A 13,961-nucleotide genomic window follows, 5' to 3' on the forward strand; every position below is an offset into this window, starting at 1 on the left:
CTCCCCTCCCCAGTTGTGGGGCTTGAACTCTGGCCTGGGCACTGTTCCTGAGCTGCTTTTTCTCAAGGTTATACCCCTGGAGCCACAGCACCACCTCCAGGTTTTTTGAGTTGTTTATTGGAGCTGAGAGTCTCAGAGTTTCCTGCCTATGTTGGCTTCCAACCATGATCCTGAGATCTCAGCCTCTTGAGTAGCTAGGATTATAGGCACCATCTACCAGCACCCTTTTTTTTGCCTGTCCTCGAGCTTGAACTCAGGAGCTGGGTGCTGTCCCTGAGCGATTGTGCTCAAGGCTAATACTCTACCACTTTGAGCTACAATACCACTTGCTGATTTTTGGTGGTTAATTGGAGTTAAGAGTCTTGTGGACTTTTTTTTATGCCTGGGCTGGCTTCTAACCTTTATCCTTAGATCAAATCTCAGCCTCCTCAATAGCTAGGATTATAGGCATGAACTGAGTGTATCATGAAAGCAGAGTCTGTCATTTACTGAGGAATATTTCACCATGTTCTTTCATTGTAGTGTAATAGTTCAAATATTTATATATAATTTTATTTTATGTATTTCATTATAACTCAGGGTATGAAATATGTTAATATATTCACATAACTCAAATGATGTAAAAAGTTATATAATAAAAACGTAATTTTCCAGTGTGCCACGGTTATCCTTGATAATGTATCAATTAATTAATAACCTAAAATAATTCAGTTTTTATAAGAGTGGGAAAGGTAAAGTTGTTATTCCTTTACTGGGTTGTTAGGTGTGTATTTCGTAGTTGTTATATATTAAATTCCTGCTAGCTACGTACCATAGTAAAGCCCTGCATTTCATCAAGTTTATTTTTTATCTTTATTTTTTCTCTTCTTTTTCTTTCTTTTTTCCTTGCAGTTGTGGGGCTCAAACTGAGATCCTTGGCATTGTCCCTGAGCTCTTTGTCCAAAGCTAGTGCTCTACTACTACTGTGAGCCACAGTTTCACTTCCAATTTTTTGGTGGTTGATTGGAGTTAAGAATCTTAACAGACTTTCCTACCCCTGGGCTGGCTTTGAACCTCTGCCCTCAGATCTCAGCCTCCTGTATAGCTAGATCCACTAGCACCTAGCAACGTTCATCACATCTCCAAACAGCTAAGTGAGCCAGCTAGCCTAGCAAGCTGGAGGGAGGATCTGAGTTCAAACTTGAGTACTAAGAATAGAAATGACCAAGTACTTTTAGAATCTTGACAGATTTTGGTTGATGTCATGGTCTTACCACTTGGACGACTCATTTTCCTACTTTGTCAGTCACGTTATTTATAAAATAGTTCATTACTTACCTAACAGCTTGAAATGAGGATTAGAGATATTAATTGTTAGCTGGCAAGTGTTACCTAGAAAGAACATATAAAACCCCCAGTACTATTTCCTATACTTTCTTTGGTCTTTTTTTTCTCCTAAAAATGTTACTCGTTCTTAAATGTATATGAGATATCTAAGATTTATTAAAACAATAATGTACTTGCTATAGAACATAAAGGATTTGCTATTAACTGCTATAGGTATAAATGTGTATTTTATTCTAAGACATGCCTTGCCTTTTTGTTTTTTTTAACTATGATAGGTTTTTCAGATAATTTTGGAAAAACAATTACTTTGGTTTATAGTTTTAATTTCCTTTGATAGAACTCCTCAGAACAACTGGCCTCTCTGGATCATTTATAGGTTTATTATCTAACACGGAAAGTCAGTGATATTTAGGTTTTAATTAGTCCCATAATTGTGAACAACCATAGGCTTGTAAGTTATTTTATTAGCTTACATTTTTTATATAGAGGAGGGTTTTTTACATTTCCACCCACGTGCAATATGGGCATATGTTTTTGATAACTATCAGCCTTTAACATATAAGTAAAAAAATACATGCGTACATATATATATATTAGCACTATGAAATTATAGCTGTTAGGGCTGGTAAAAAGAAACATTTCCATGCCTTGCTGTAAGTGAAAGATATATATATATATTTTTTTTTTTTTTCTGGTCGTGGGACTTGAATTCGAGCCCTTCAGCTCAAGGAAAGGGCTCTACCACTTGAGCCACAGCACCACTTCTGTTTTTCTGGTGGTTTATTGCAGATAAGAATCTCACAGACTTTCTTGCCCTGGCTGGCTTTGAACCATGGAAAGTCTCGTGGACTATCCTGCCAGGGCTGGCTTTGAAACAGGATCCTCAGAACTCAGCCTCCTGAATAGCTAGGATTACAGGCTGGAGCACCTGGCTATATATTTTTTGTTGTTGTTGTTGATTGTGGGTCTTGAACTGAGGGCTGGGCACTGACCCTGAGATTTTTTTTTCCCCCCCCACGAGTCCCTGAGATTTTTTACTCAAGGCTAGTGCTTTTCCACTGTGAGCCACAGCTGAACTTTTGGTTTTCTGGTGGTTAGTTGGAAATAAAGTCTCACAGGGACTTTACTTCATGGGCTAGCTTTGAATTACAGTCCTCAGATCTCAGCCTCTAGTGTAGCTAGATTACAGGCATAAGCCACCAGTGTTTGGGTTTTTATATCTTATTTGCATAAATAGTATCTAAGGAATAAAAGCTTTTGAGAAGTTTGTGCTGTCTGTGTCCTTTTTTATTTTGGCTTTAACTTGTTTGCTTGTGCTTATATGTGTTTTGTTGCTGTTGTTTTGTTGGTGGTGGGGCTTGAACTCTGGGTTTGGGAGCTGTCTCTGAGCTCTTCAGCTCAAGGCGAGCGCTCTACTACCACTTGAGCCACAGCGCCACTTCTATTTTTCTGATGGTTTATTGGAGATAAGAGTCTCACAGACTTTCTTGCCCTGGCTGGCTTTGAACCATGATCCTCAGATCTCAGCCTCCTGAGTAGCTAGGATTTCAGGGTGAGCCACCAAGCACCCGCTTGCATATAACTTTTAAAATCACATTGAAAGTATATATAGAGATAGATAAGATAGATAAGATAGATTAGATAGATAGATAGATAGATAGATAGATAGATAGATAGATAGATAGATAGATAGAGCTATTTATATGTCTATTACTTACAGGGGCTGGGACGGTGTTCCGGTGGTAGATTGCTTGCCTTGCATGCATGAGGCCCTGGGTTTCATTCTACAGGACCACATAAGCAGAAAAAGCTGGAAGTGGTGCTGTGGCTCAAGTGGTAGAGAGCTAGCCTTGAGCTGAAGAACTGAGGGATGGCATCCAGGCCCAGAGTTCAAGCCCCACGACTGACCAAAAAAAAAAAAAAAAAGTATATACATTACTCATTTCTATAATGAAACTAATTTTAGTTATTTCTCTAAATTCACAATTGTAACATGATTTTGCTTAGGTAAATATTCAGTCTAAATGTCTAACATTGTGCAGAATCCAGAGTTCTGTTATTCATTTATTTATTATTATTTATTGTTATTTTTATTTAAAAAATTTTTTTTTGGGTCTGGTCGTGGGGCCTGAACTCTGGGCCTGGGCACTGTCCCTCAGCTCTTCAGCTCAAGGCTAGCGCTCTACCACTTGAGCCACAGCGCCACTTCCGGCTTTTTTCTTTTTGCTTATGTGGTGCTGAGGAATCGAACCCAGGGCCTCATGCATGCAAGGCAAGCGCTCTACCACTGAGCCAGCTTCCCAGCCCATAGAATTATGTTATTTAAAACAACCTGTGGTGTCTAATAAAGTCAAAATGACATAAAATGGAAGAAATATACGGTTATATTATGTATATTCCAGAAGCAACTTACTTGGCATTTGTTTCTTTATAAGGATAGGATCATATGCTCCAATTTACCTGATTTATGTCTTACATTTCTAAGTACACATCTATTTGTATTAGTGTCAGTCAGTTTAGAAGATAATTTTCAATTTCATGTTTTCTTTTTTATGATTAAATAGGCTGCTTGTTTGATATGATGTGTTTCTGTATAACATTACCTCACCTCCATACACCAATTTTGCTATGATATACCATAATAATTTTGAGGCTCTTGTCATATAAGCTAGGATCTTTTTGCATCTTGATACTTTTGGGACTATGGGGATAGTTTGATGAAATAGTGGCATTTCCTGTGGGGTTTTGGTTAATACTGAACATATTTCTCCTTATTTAGCTGTGCCATTAGAGAAGAAACGCCTTAGGAAGCCAAGCAAGTGGCTTCTAGAATATACAGAAGAATATGATCAGATATTTGCTCCTAAAAAAAAACAAAAGAAGGTACAGGAACAGGTGCACAAGGTATGTTTCAACATTTTAGCAACTTGCTCCTATTTGGAAATTGCAGTTTTGTCTTCCTGAGACAATAATTGTTTTTCATGGGGGATGGAATTATTTCATTGTGAAATACCCACTCCTGGATGCAATGTATTCCAATTAATCTCACCTCACGCCTCCCTTCTCCCACTGCCGTAATTTCAGCAAATCACTTGGGCCACATTCAGCATTCATCCTCATTTACCCTGCTCGGAATCCCAACCCCCCTTCCTGCTAGTACTTAGCTCCAGCAGAATTTGTTTCTCTTTCCTTAATCCCTTTCAAACTCCTATTGATTCACAGCTTCCATGGAGATTATTTATGCTGTTTTCTTTATGTTTGGTATGTACTTCAAAATTATTTTCTCTCTGTTCATCTGTTTCTTTCTCTGGTTCTCGCTCTCCTCTCCTTTTCCTCTCTCCCTTCTTCTGAGTATCCTTTAGTTAGACTACATGAAACAATTTCTTTAATTAGAATCTGACCCTTTCAGGTTTTTTTCAAATATCATTAGTTTCTAGTATAGTACATAGAGTTTTTTAGCTACTTAGGATAAATGAATCTATATATTGTAGGTCTGTGTATATTTTTCCCTCTTCTGAAGAATAGTTATTCATGGAACCTGGCCCTGAGTTATCTCAGTACTGTTTTTGTTATTTTTGATGCCAGTATTGGGGCTTGAGCTCAGCTTGGACACTATTCCTTAGCTTTTTTCACCACCATTTGAGCCACTTTCATCTGTTTGTGGTTAATTGGAGATATAAGACTCACGGACTTGCCTCACTGAGCTTGCTTCAAATCACCACCCTCAGATTTCAGCCTCCTGAGTAGTTAGGATCACAGCTGTCAGCCATTGGTGCCTGGCTATTTGCTATGTTCTTTTTTAAGTGGATATTAGAACTATAAGCTTTATTGATGGTTTTGTATCAAATACTGCCTGCACTAGAAGGTCTGTAATATCCACTTACATATAATGGGGGTTGATTCCTCTCTTACATGTTATATTTTTATCCCTGTTTCTTCAAGAAGCAGTAAGCTATATGTGTTGTTTGATTCCAAAGGAATCCTCTACCTCCTTTTCTTTTCTTTTCTCTTTTCTTTTCTCTTGTCAGTTGTAGGGCTTGAATTCTGGGCCTGGGGCTGTCCCTGAACTCTTAAGCTCAAGACTAGCACTCTACCACTTGAGCCACAGTGTCACTTCCGGCTTTCTGAGTGGTTTACTGGAGATCAGTCTAACAGTCTTTTCCTGCTGACGCTGGCTTTGAACTGTAATCCTCAGATCTCAGCCTCCTGAATAGCTAGGCGTGAGCCTCTGGTGTGCAGTGACTTAAGATTTTTCTGTGTCTATGCCCCAGTCCTAGGGCTTGAACCTCAGGGTTTGAGTACAGTCTGCATTTTTTGCTCAAGGCTGGTGCTCTCCCACTTGAGCCACAGATCTACTTGTGGCTTTTTGCTGGTTAATGGGAGATAAGAATCTCTTAGACTTTCCTGCCCAGGTTAGCTTTGACCTTTGATCCTCAGATCTTAGCTTCTTGAGTGGCTAAAATTACAGATGTGAGGCTTGTATTTTTTTTTGTGACTTCATTGTGTCTTAAATGGATTTTTCTTATTATTTATTTGACAGCCCTGGGTCTTGAACTCTACCATTTGAGTCACAGCACCGCTTCTGGTTTTTTGTATTTATGTGGTACTGAGGAATTGAACCTAGGGCTTCATGCATATTAACTGAGCATTGTACCACTAAGCCACATTTCCAGGCATGCATTTTCTTATTTTGAAGGTTATAGTAAAATATATAGCGTTTAGTTTGGTTTTGTGGATGCGTCTTTTCCTACTTTAAGGCCCGTTGGCAGTTTGTTGGCCAAAGTCTAGTAGAGGTGAAATGGAATGGTCATTTGAAGGCATGGAAACCCTACTGGCTAATAATTAGGAAAGATGGCTGGCTTATTCTCTGGTTTTCAAGGGTGTGAGCTACAATAAATGGAGATTTTGATACATTAGTGGAATTCTAGTAGCAAATAAATGCATAGCATTAAAAGTTTTTTTAACTTAAAAAATATATAGCAAAATATATAACAAAATTTGCCAGTTCTATGTCATTTAGTATAGTTTACACTGTTTTCCAACAATATCCTCAACTATTTCCTGAAATTTGTTGCATGCCATTACTGGGGCTTGAAATAAGGACCTCATACTCTTACTCAGCTTTCATTTTAAGAAATTTTCAAGCCAGGCACCAGTGGCTCATGACTGTAATCCTGGCTACTCAGGAGGTTGAGATCTGAGGATCATGGTTTAAAGCCAACCCAGCAGGAAAGTCTGTATGACTCTCTCTGTTGAGATTCTTATCTCCAATTAGACATTTAAAAACCCAAAGTGGCGCTGTGGCTCAAAGTAATTAGCCTTGTGCAAAAGGGCTCAGAGGCAGTATCTAGGCCCCAACTTCAAGCAAATAAATAAAGTTCAAGACCAAATGAAGATCCGAGTTCAAATAAAGAAAGAAATTTTCTTTTCTTTTCTTTTTTTTTTTTGCCAGTTGTGGGGGCTGAACTCTGGCCTGGCGCTGTCCCTCAGCTCTTCAGCTCAAGGCTAGTGCCCTACCACGTGAGCCACAGCGCCACTTCTGGCTTTTTTCTGCTTATGTGGTGCTGAGGAATCGAATCCAGGGCCTCATGCATGCAAGGCAAGCACTCTACTAGTGAGCCACCTTCCCAGCCTCCAAGAAAGAAATTTTCATCTTTCTAAATTGAAATTTGGTATCTAGTAACTAAAATTCCCATTTTCCTATAGACCCTGACAGCCACTATCTATCTGTCTCATTTGTCTCATCCATCTATCTCTGGTACCAGGCATTAATTCAAGTCATCCCACAATGGGCTTTTCTGTTCATGCCGAGTGTTCTACTGCTGTAGACTTTTGCCATTCTCAGATCATAATCTCTTTCTTTCCTTTTCCTTCGTTTGGTTGGTTGTAGCACTTAAATTCAGGGCCTAGGGGGCTGGGAAGATGGCTCAGTGGTAGAGCGCTTGCCTTGCATGCATGAGGCCCTGGGTTTGATTCCTCAGCACCACATAAGCAAAAAGAAAAAAGCTGGAAGTGGCACTGTGGCTCAAGTGGTAGAGCACTAGCCTTGAGCTGAAGAGCTGAAGGACAGCGCTCAGGCCCAGAGTTCAGGCCCCACAACCGGATCCTCCCCCCCCCAAAAAAAAAAAAATTCAGGGCCTAGGCACTGTCCCTAAGCTCTTTTACTCAATGCTTTTTTTTTGCCCACTGTGAGCCACAGCTCTACTTCCAGTTATCTGGTAGTTAATTGAAGAAAGAGGCTCAAGATGGACTTTTCCTGCCTGGGTTGTCTTTAAATTGCGATCCTCACATCTCAGCCTTCTGAATAGTTAGCGTTGTAGGCATGTGCCCCTGTTGCTAGTGCTTTTAGATAATTTTATTAATGGAATTACTTCTAATTCTGTGTTTGGCTTATTTCTGGTTGCATAATGTTCTCAGGTTCAACTGCTGTTTTTGTGTCAGCATCTCTTCCTTATTAAGTACATTGCTCTTTTTCCTTTTTGTCTTTCTAATTTATAACAGTTTTGTCTTTTTTTGTTGTTTTGGTGTGGAGTTTGAACTCTGCTTGGACACTGTTCCTAAGGTTTCTTTTCTTCTTCTCCTTTTTTTTTTTTTTTTGGTCAGTCGTGGGGCCTGAACTCTGGGCCTGAGCACTGTCCCTGAGCTCTTCAGCTCAAGGCTAGCATTCTACCACTTGAGCCACAGCACCACTTCCGTTTTTTTCTGTTTATGTCGTACTGAGAAATCGAACCCAGGGCCTCAATGCATGCAAGGCAAGCACTCTACCACTGAGCCACCTTCCCAGCCCCTGTTCCTGAGGTTTTCAAGGCTATCACTTTGAGCCACAGTACTACTTCTAGTTTTCTCGTGGTTAATTAGCCAAGGTAAAGTCTCAGGGACTTTACTGCTTAGGCTGGCTTTGAAACAATCCTCAGATCTCAGCCTGCTGAGTAGCCAAGATTACAGGCATAGGCTGCCAGTAGTACCTTGCTGCAGTTTTACATTCTCTTTGTGTGTTCTGATTTTAGGTAAGTTCCCGCTGTGAAGAAGAAAACCTAGTTCGGTGTCGTGCTAATGCTCAAAACAAGCAGGTGGATGAGAATTCTTTGATTTCAACCAAAGAAGAGCCTCCAGTTCTTGAGAGGGAAGCCCCATTTCTAGAAGGGCCTTTGGTTCATTCAGACCTTGGAGGTGGACATGCTGAGTTGCCACAGCTGACCTTGTCTGTACCTGTGGCTCAAGAAGTGTCTCCCCAGCCAGCTCTTGAGTCTGAGGACCTGGTTGTTAAAACCCCAGGTAAGGTGGAGATGGGATCTCAGAAAAAAAGCAGATGTGATTGTAGGCAGTAAAGATTTAAAGCAATTTGACTACGTACAAATTGCCCACTTTTTTTTTTTGGTAAGAAGTCTTTAAAATAGTTACTGATTTGATATCCTTTTCTAAGTACAAATTAGTTTGTGATGCAGTTTGAAGAGGACATATTTATAAAAATACCCTATTTGTTTTGTTTTTCATGGTAGCTGATATCCACTTAATCAGGGTAACAGAATTTGGTTACGGGCATTGTTCACTAGTGGAGTAAAAACCTGAAGCCCATGCTCTAGGCACCAGGTCCACCAGCCCCCCTGTTTCTTGAAAAGTCAGTTGATCTTTGAACTTGTTTCTTCATGTGTAAAATAGAGACCATATTATAATAATGTATAGTGTTATATTTGAACAGAGTAAGCAGCTAATAAGTATAAACGTTCCCTAAAACGAACACTTACCAATTTATAATTCATTATATGCATGTGACAGAGCAAAGTTAGGTCCAAACACACATTCCAGGTACTTTTTCTCTATTAAATGTTTTGTTTTGTTTTTGTACCAGTTCTGGGGCTTAAACTCAGGACCTGGTGCTATCTCTGAGCTTTTTTTTTAACTTAAGGCAAGTACTCTACCACTTGAGCCACAGTTCTACCGGCTTTTTTGCTGCTTACTTGGAGATAAGAGTCTCACAGGCTTTCCTGCCAGAGCTGGCTTTGAACCAAGATCCTCAGATCTCACCTTCCTGAGTAGCTAGTATTACAGGTGTGAGCCATCTATCTGGCTAATTTTGGGGGGGGTGTTTTGGGGTCTGTACTCAGGGCTTAGGTGCGGTCTCTGAGGTCTTGCTCAAGGCTAGTACTCTACCACTTTGACCCATAGCACCACTTCTGGTTTCCTGGTAATTAATTGTAGCTAAGGATCTTAAGGACTTTACTGCCTGGCTGGCTTTGGACCCTGATCCTCAGATCTCAGCCTCTTGAGTTGGTAGGATTACAAACACGAAACACTGGTACCTGGCTAGATTCCAAGGGATGGGAATCTCTTGTGTATACCTCTAAATTTTCCATATAATTTTTTACCTCTGTATTATTTTTGATGTTTTTATTAACTCAAGCCCTTGTACTTTCCATGCAGTGGCTCTTAAACCATTTTGCCAGCTTTTTTTTTTTTTTTGACATTGTTTACTTTTGAGATAATATCTTTTTTTTTTTTTCTCCCTGACCCAGATTGGATTGCAATCCTTCTATTTGTGCTTCCCTACAGAGCTGGGGATGACAAGTGTAATTTGCTTCACATAGCCATTGTTTGAGATAAAGTCTTGAAAACTTTTTTGGGTAGGCTGGCCTCAAACCCTGATCTCCTCAGTGTCTACCTTCTAATAACCAGGATTACAGGTTGAGCCACTGTGCGTAATTTGTTTTACCTAAAATACAAAAAGTAAAGAAAGAGAAAAATCCTAGTAATGCTTATTCTAATAAGCAGAACCAAAGTATTTTTTGCTTTGTTTTTATTTCAGTTCACTTGTTTTAGTACAGTTCTAATCTAGGGCCTTACACATCTTAGTTTAATATTGTACCATTGGGCTATATCCCTGACCTACAATTTTTTTTAATTTTTCCAGTCCTGGGATTTGAACTCAGGGCCTGGACACCTTCCTTGGGCTTCTTTTTTTTGGTCAGTCATGGGCTTGAACTCTGGGCCTGGGCGCTGTTCCTCAGCTTAAGGTGAGTGCTCTACCACTTGAGCTACATTGCCACTTCCGATTTTCTAGAGGTTTATTGGAGATAAGAGTCTTGCGTACATTTTTGCCTGGGCTGGCTTTGAATCAGGATCCTCAGATCTCAACTTCCTGAGTAGCTAGGATTACAGGCGTGAGCCACCTATGCCTGGCTCTTGGGCTTCTTTTGCTCAAGGATAAAACTCTACCACTTGAGTCACAGCACCACTTCTGGCTTTTTCTGTGTATGTGGTACTGTGGAATTGAACCCAGGGTTTCATGCATAGGAGGCAGGCACTCTACCACGGAGCCACATTCCCAGTCCCTGCTTTTTTTTTTTTTAAGATAGGAAAAGCTGAGCATTGATGGCTCACCTCTGATCTTAGCTGTTCAGGAGGTTGAAATGTAAGGATCATAGTGTGAAGCATAGGAAGAAAGGTCCACGAGTCTCTATTTCAGTTTAATCATCAAAAGTCAACTTAGAAGTGTTGAAGTTCTAGAGCTCCAGCTGTGAGTAAAAAAACCAAACCAAGAGCAAGTAACACACACACACACACACACACACACACACACTCACACTCTACCTGCATGTCCACAAAGAAAATAAACTTACTAGGGGCTGGGAAGTTGGCTCAGTGGTAGAGCACTTGCCTTGCATGCATGAGGCTCTGGGTTCGATTCCTCAGCACCACATAAGCAGAAAGAAAAAAATCAGGAAGTGGCACTGTGGCTCAAGTGGTAGAGCGCTAGCCTTGAGCTGAAGAGAGTGCCTAGGCCCAGAATTCAGGCCCCACGACCAGACCCCCCCCCCAAAAAAAAAAATAGAAATACTTACTTTAGTATTGTGAACCAAATTCTATAATTTTTAACAGCAGTCTTTAAAGGTGTGTGTGTGTGTGTGTGTGTGTTCTGTCATGGGTGTGGGTGTGTTTTGTCGTGGGTGTGGGTGTGTTCTGTCGTGGGTGTGTTCTGTCGTGGGGCTTGAAATCTGGGCCTGGATGCTGTCCCTCAGCTCTTCAGCTCAGGGTGAGCACTCTACCACTTGAGCTACAACGCCACTTCTGGTTTTCTGGTGCTTTATTAGAGATAAGAGTCTCATGGTCTTTCCTGCCCCAGGTGGCTTTGAACCTCGATCCTCGGATCTCAGCCTCCTGAGTAGCTAGGATTACAGGTGTGAGCCACCATTGCCCAGCAGTTATTGTGTTTTTTTAGCTTTAAGGCCAGAGCACGCATTATAATCCTGATTTATTTGTGCCCAGAATCTAGCCTTAATTTTACTTCCTTTGTCTTTGCCACCAAATAAATGCCGTAAATACAATTTTTGCCCTATTACAGTTTATTATTTCATTCCTCTCTTACTTTTTAGCAACGTTTTAATTTTTTTGCTGGCACCAGGATTCAAACTCAGCATTGTTTTCTTAGCTCTGCTGACACTCTACCACTGGAATTTCTTTCCAAGCTTATCACTCTTAGTTTATGGTCGAAAGTGAATATACATAAGAACATCCTCCCAGCCAGGCACTGGTGGCTTAACTCCTGTAATCCTAGTTACTAAGGAGGCTGGGATCTGAGGATCATAGTTTGAAGCCAATTTAGGCAGGAAAGTCTCTGAAACTGTAACTAGCCATCAAAAATAAAGCCAAGGGGGCTGGGAAGGTGGCTCAGTGGTAGAGCACTTGCCTTGCATGCCTGAGGCCCAGGGTTCGATTCCTTAGCACCACATAAGCAAAAAAGAAAAAAGCCAGAAGTGGCGCTGTGGCTCAAGTGGTAGAGCACTAGCCTTGAGCTGAAGAGCTGAGGGACATCGCCCAGGCCCAGAGTTCAGGCCCCACGACTGGACCCAAAAAAAAAGCCTAAAACCTAGGGTCATGTGGCTCATGACCCTAGGTGCTGTCCCTGACTTTCTCTTTGCTCAAGGCTAGCGCTCTAGCACTTGAACCACAATGCCATTTCTGGCATTTTTTGGTTATTTATTGGTGGTAAAGAGTCATGGACATTCCTGTCCAGGCTGGCTTCAAACCACCATCCTTAGACCTCAGCCTTCTGAGTGGGTAGGATTATAGGCGTGAGCCACCAGCATCCAACTTTTATTTCCTTTTAGAAATACTTTATTATAAATAAGTTCTCTTCATGTCCATCCTCAGATATGGATAGTACATATATTATGCCTTTTTTATATTACACAGATTTTTTTTTCAAAATTAACTTGTGCCTGGTTTCTAAGTCATTTAATGAAAAGTACATGCATTTCAGGGAATTATGAAAGTAAACGTCAAAGAAAACCAACAAAGAAACTTCTTGAATCCAATGATTTAGACCCTGGATTTATGCCCAAGAAAGGAGACCTTGGCCTTTCTAGAAAGGTATGTTATTTTTGTCAATTGTAAAATAGAGTTAAGCCCTTGGAATACAGAATTTTAAAAAATCTTTTTATTGAAAAGCACACTGATGTGCTTATGCAGTAGTCTTCTCTTTAAGGGTTTGCTGTCTGCAAGCTCAGGTAACTGGTCAGTTACAGTTTGAAAATAGTAATTTGATGAACAGTTGCTAAATGTAAAATGCACCCATTTCTGAGTAGTGCCGTAACCTCCCACAGTATTCCCCGCCGGCTGGTCCACTCTGTCTTCTTCTAGATGTAACCATCTCACCTGCTACCCATGTCAGTCGCTTAGTAGATGTGAGGCAATTAGATCAGCCATCATGGCATAATACGTGGGTTCAAGAAACCCCTGTGTCACTTCATAATGGCTCCAGAATCCAAGAGTAGTGATACTGGCAACTCAACTATCCCAAGGAAAGATTCTAAAATAATTCTTTAAAGTGCAAGTTTTGAGCGTGATAAGAAAAGGGCAAAAACAATCATGTTGAGGCGCCTGCAGACTACAGGAAATTGTACAGAAGGAAAAAGAAATTTGAGCAAGTTGCACTGTTGCCTCTTGTCTTCCAGCAGTGATGGTAACAATGTGTGGTGGTTATTTCAAGTCAAGTAGACATTGAATATGTTGCAAAAGTCAACCATAGTGGCTTTCACCTGTAATATTAACAATTCAGGAGGCTCACGGTTTGAGGCCAGCTTGTTCAAAAAGCTAGCAAAACCTTCCACCTCTACATACAAGCTAGGCATAGTAATTTAAGCTTGTAATTCCAGTTAGTGGAAGGTTTAAGTAGGAGAATTGAGGTTTGAAGAAAAGAGCATGACCACCTATCTGAAAAAATTCCTAAAAATTTAAAGGTCTGGGTGTGTGGCTCAAGTGTTGAATGTGCTTACCTTGCAGTCGCAATACTCTGAATTTGAAACTTGGTATCGGTGTCTCCGTTTTTGTGAGTGAAAGATGGGAATTAAAAAATGATGTTCAGAGTGATAGCCAGCTGTTGTGTCACAAAGCACCGAGTCTGTACTCTGCAGACTTAGCAAGGCAACCTGTAACAGGTGGCATGGAGCCGTTTTTTATTTGTAATCCAGTTACACAGCTTTCAGGAAACTCTCCAAACTCTGGAGAGGCTGTGTGAAGCACCTGCTACCATATTTCTGGCAGGGTTGAAGATGGTGATTAAGGAGGGGGAAGACCGTCCAAAGCCAAGTGTTCAGTTGAGAAGAAACCCGGCCTTTAAAAAAAGATGGCCAGTATAC

General features: G+C 40.6%; 1 protein-coding gene across 3 annotated transcripts in view; it reads left to right on the plus strand.

Annotated features, from left to right (window-relative positions):
• Nsd1 (nuclear receptor binding SET domain protein 1) overlaps positions 1-13,961 on the plus strand; it is a 104,569-nt gene that overhangs the window by 49,543 nt on the left and 41,065 nt on the right. For all 3 annotated transcript variants that reach the window (XM_013016078.1, XM_013016077.1, XM_013016079.1), the window contains 3 exons: positions 4,106-4,230; positions 8,334-8,601; positions 12,584-12,693. In XM_013016078.1, the coding sequence (XP_012871532.1) occupies positions 4,106-4,230; positions 8,334-8,601; positions 12,584-12,693 (503 nt within the window). The remainder of the gene's footprint in view (positions 1-4,105; positions 4,231-8,333; positions 8,602-12,583; positions 12,694-13,961) is intronic.

Source organism: Dipodomys ordii, unplaced genomic scaffold, assembly GCF_000151885.1.
Source record: "Dipodomys ordii isolate 6190 unplaced genomic scaffold, Dord_2.0 Scaffold29, whole genome shotgun sequence".
Lineage (NCBI taxonomy): Eukaryota > Metazoa > Chordata > Mammalia > Rodentia > Heteromyidae > Dipodomys > Dipodomys ordii.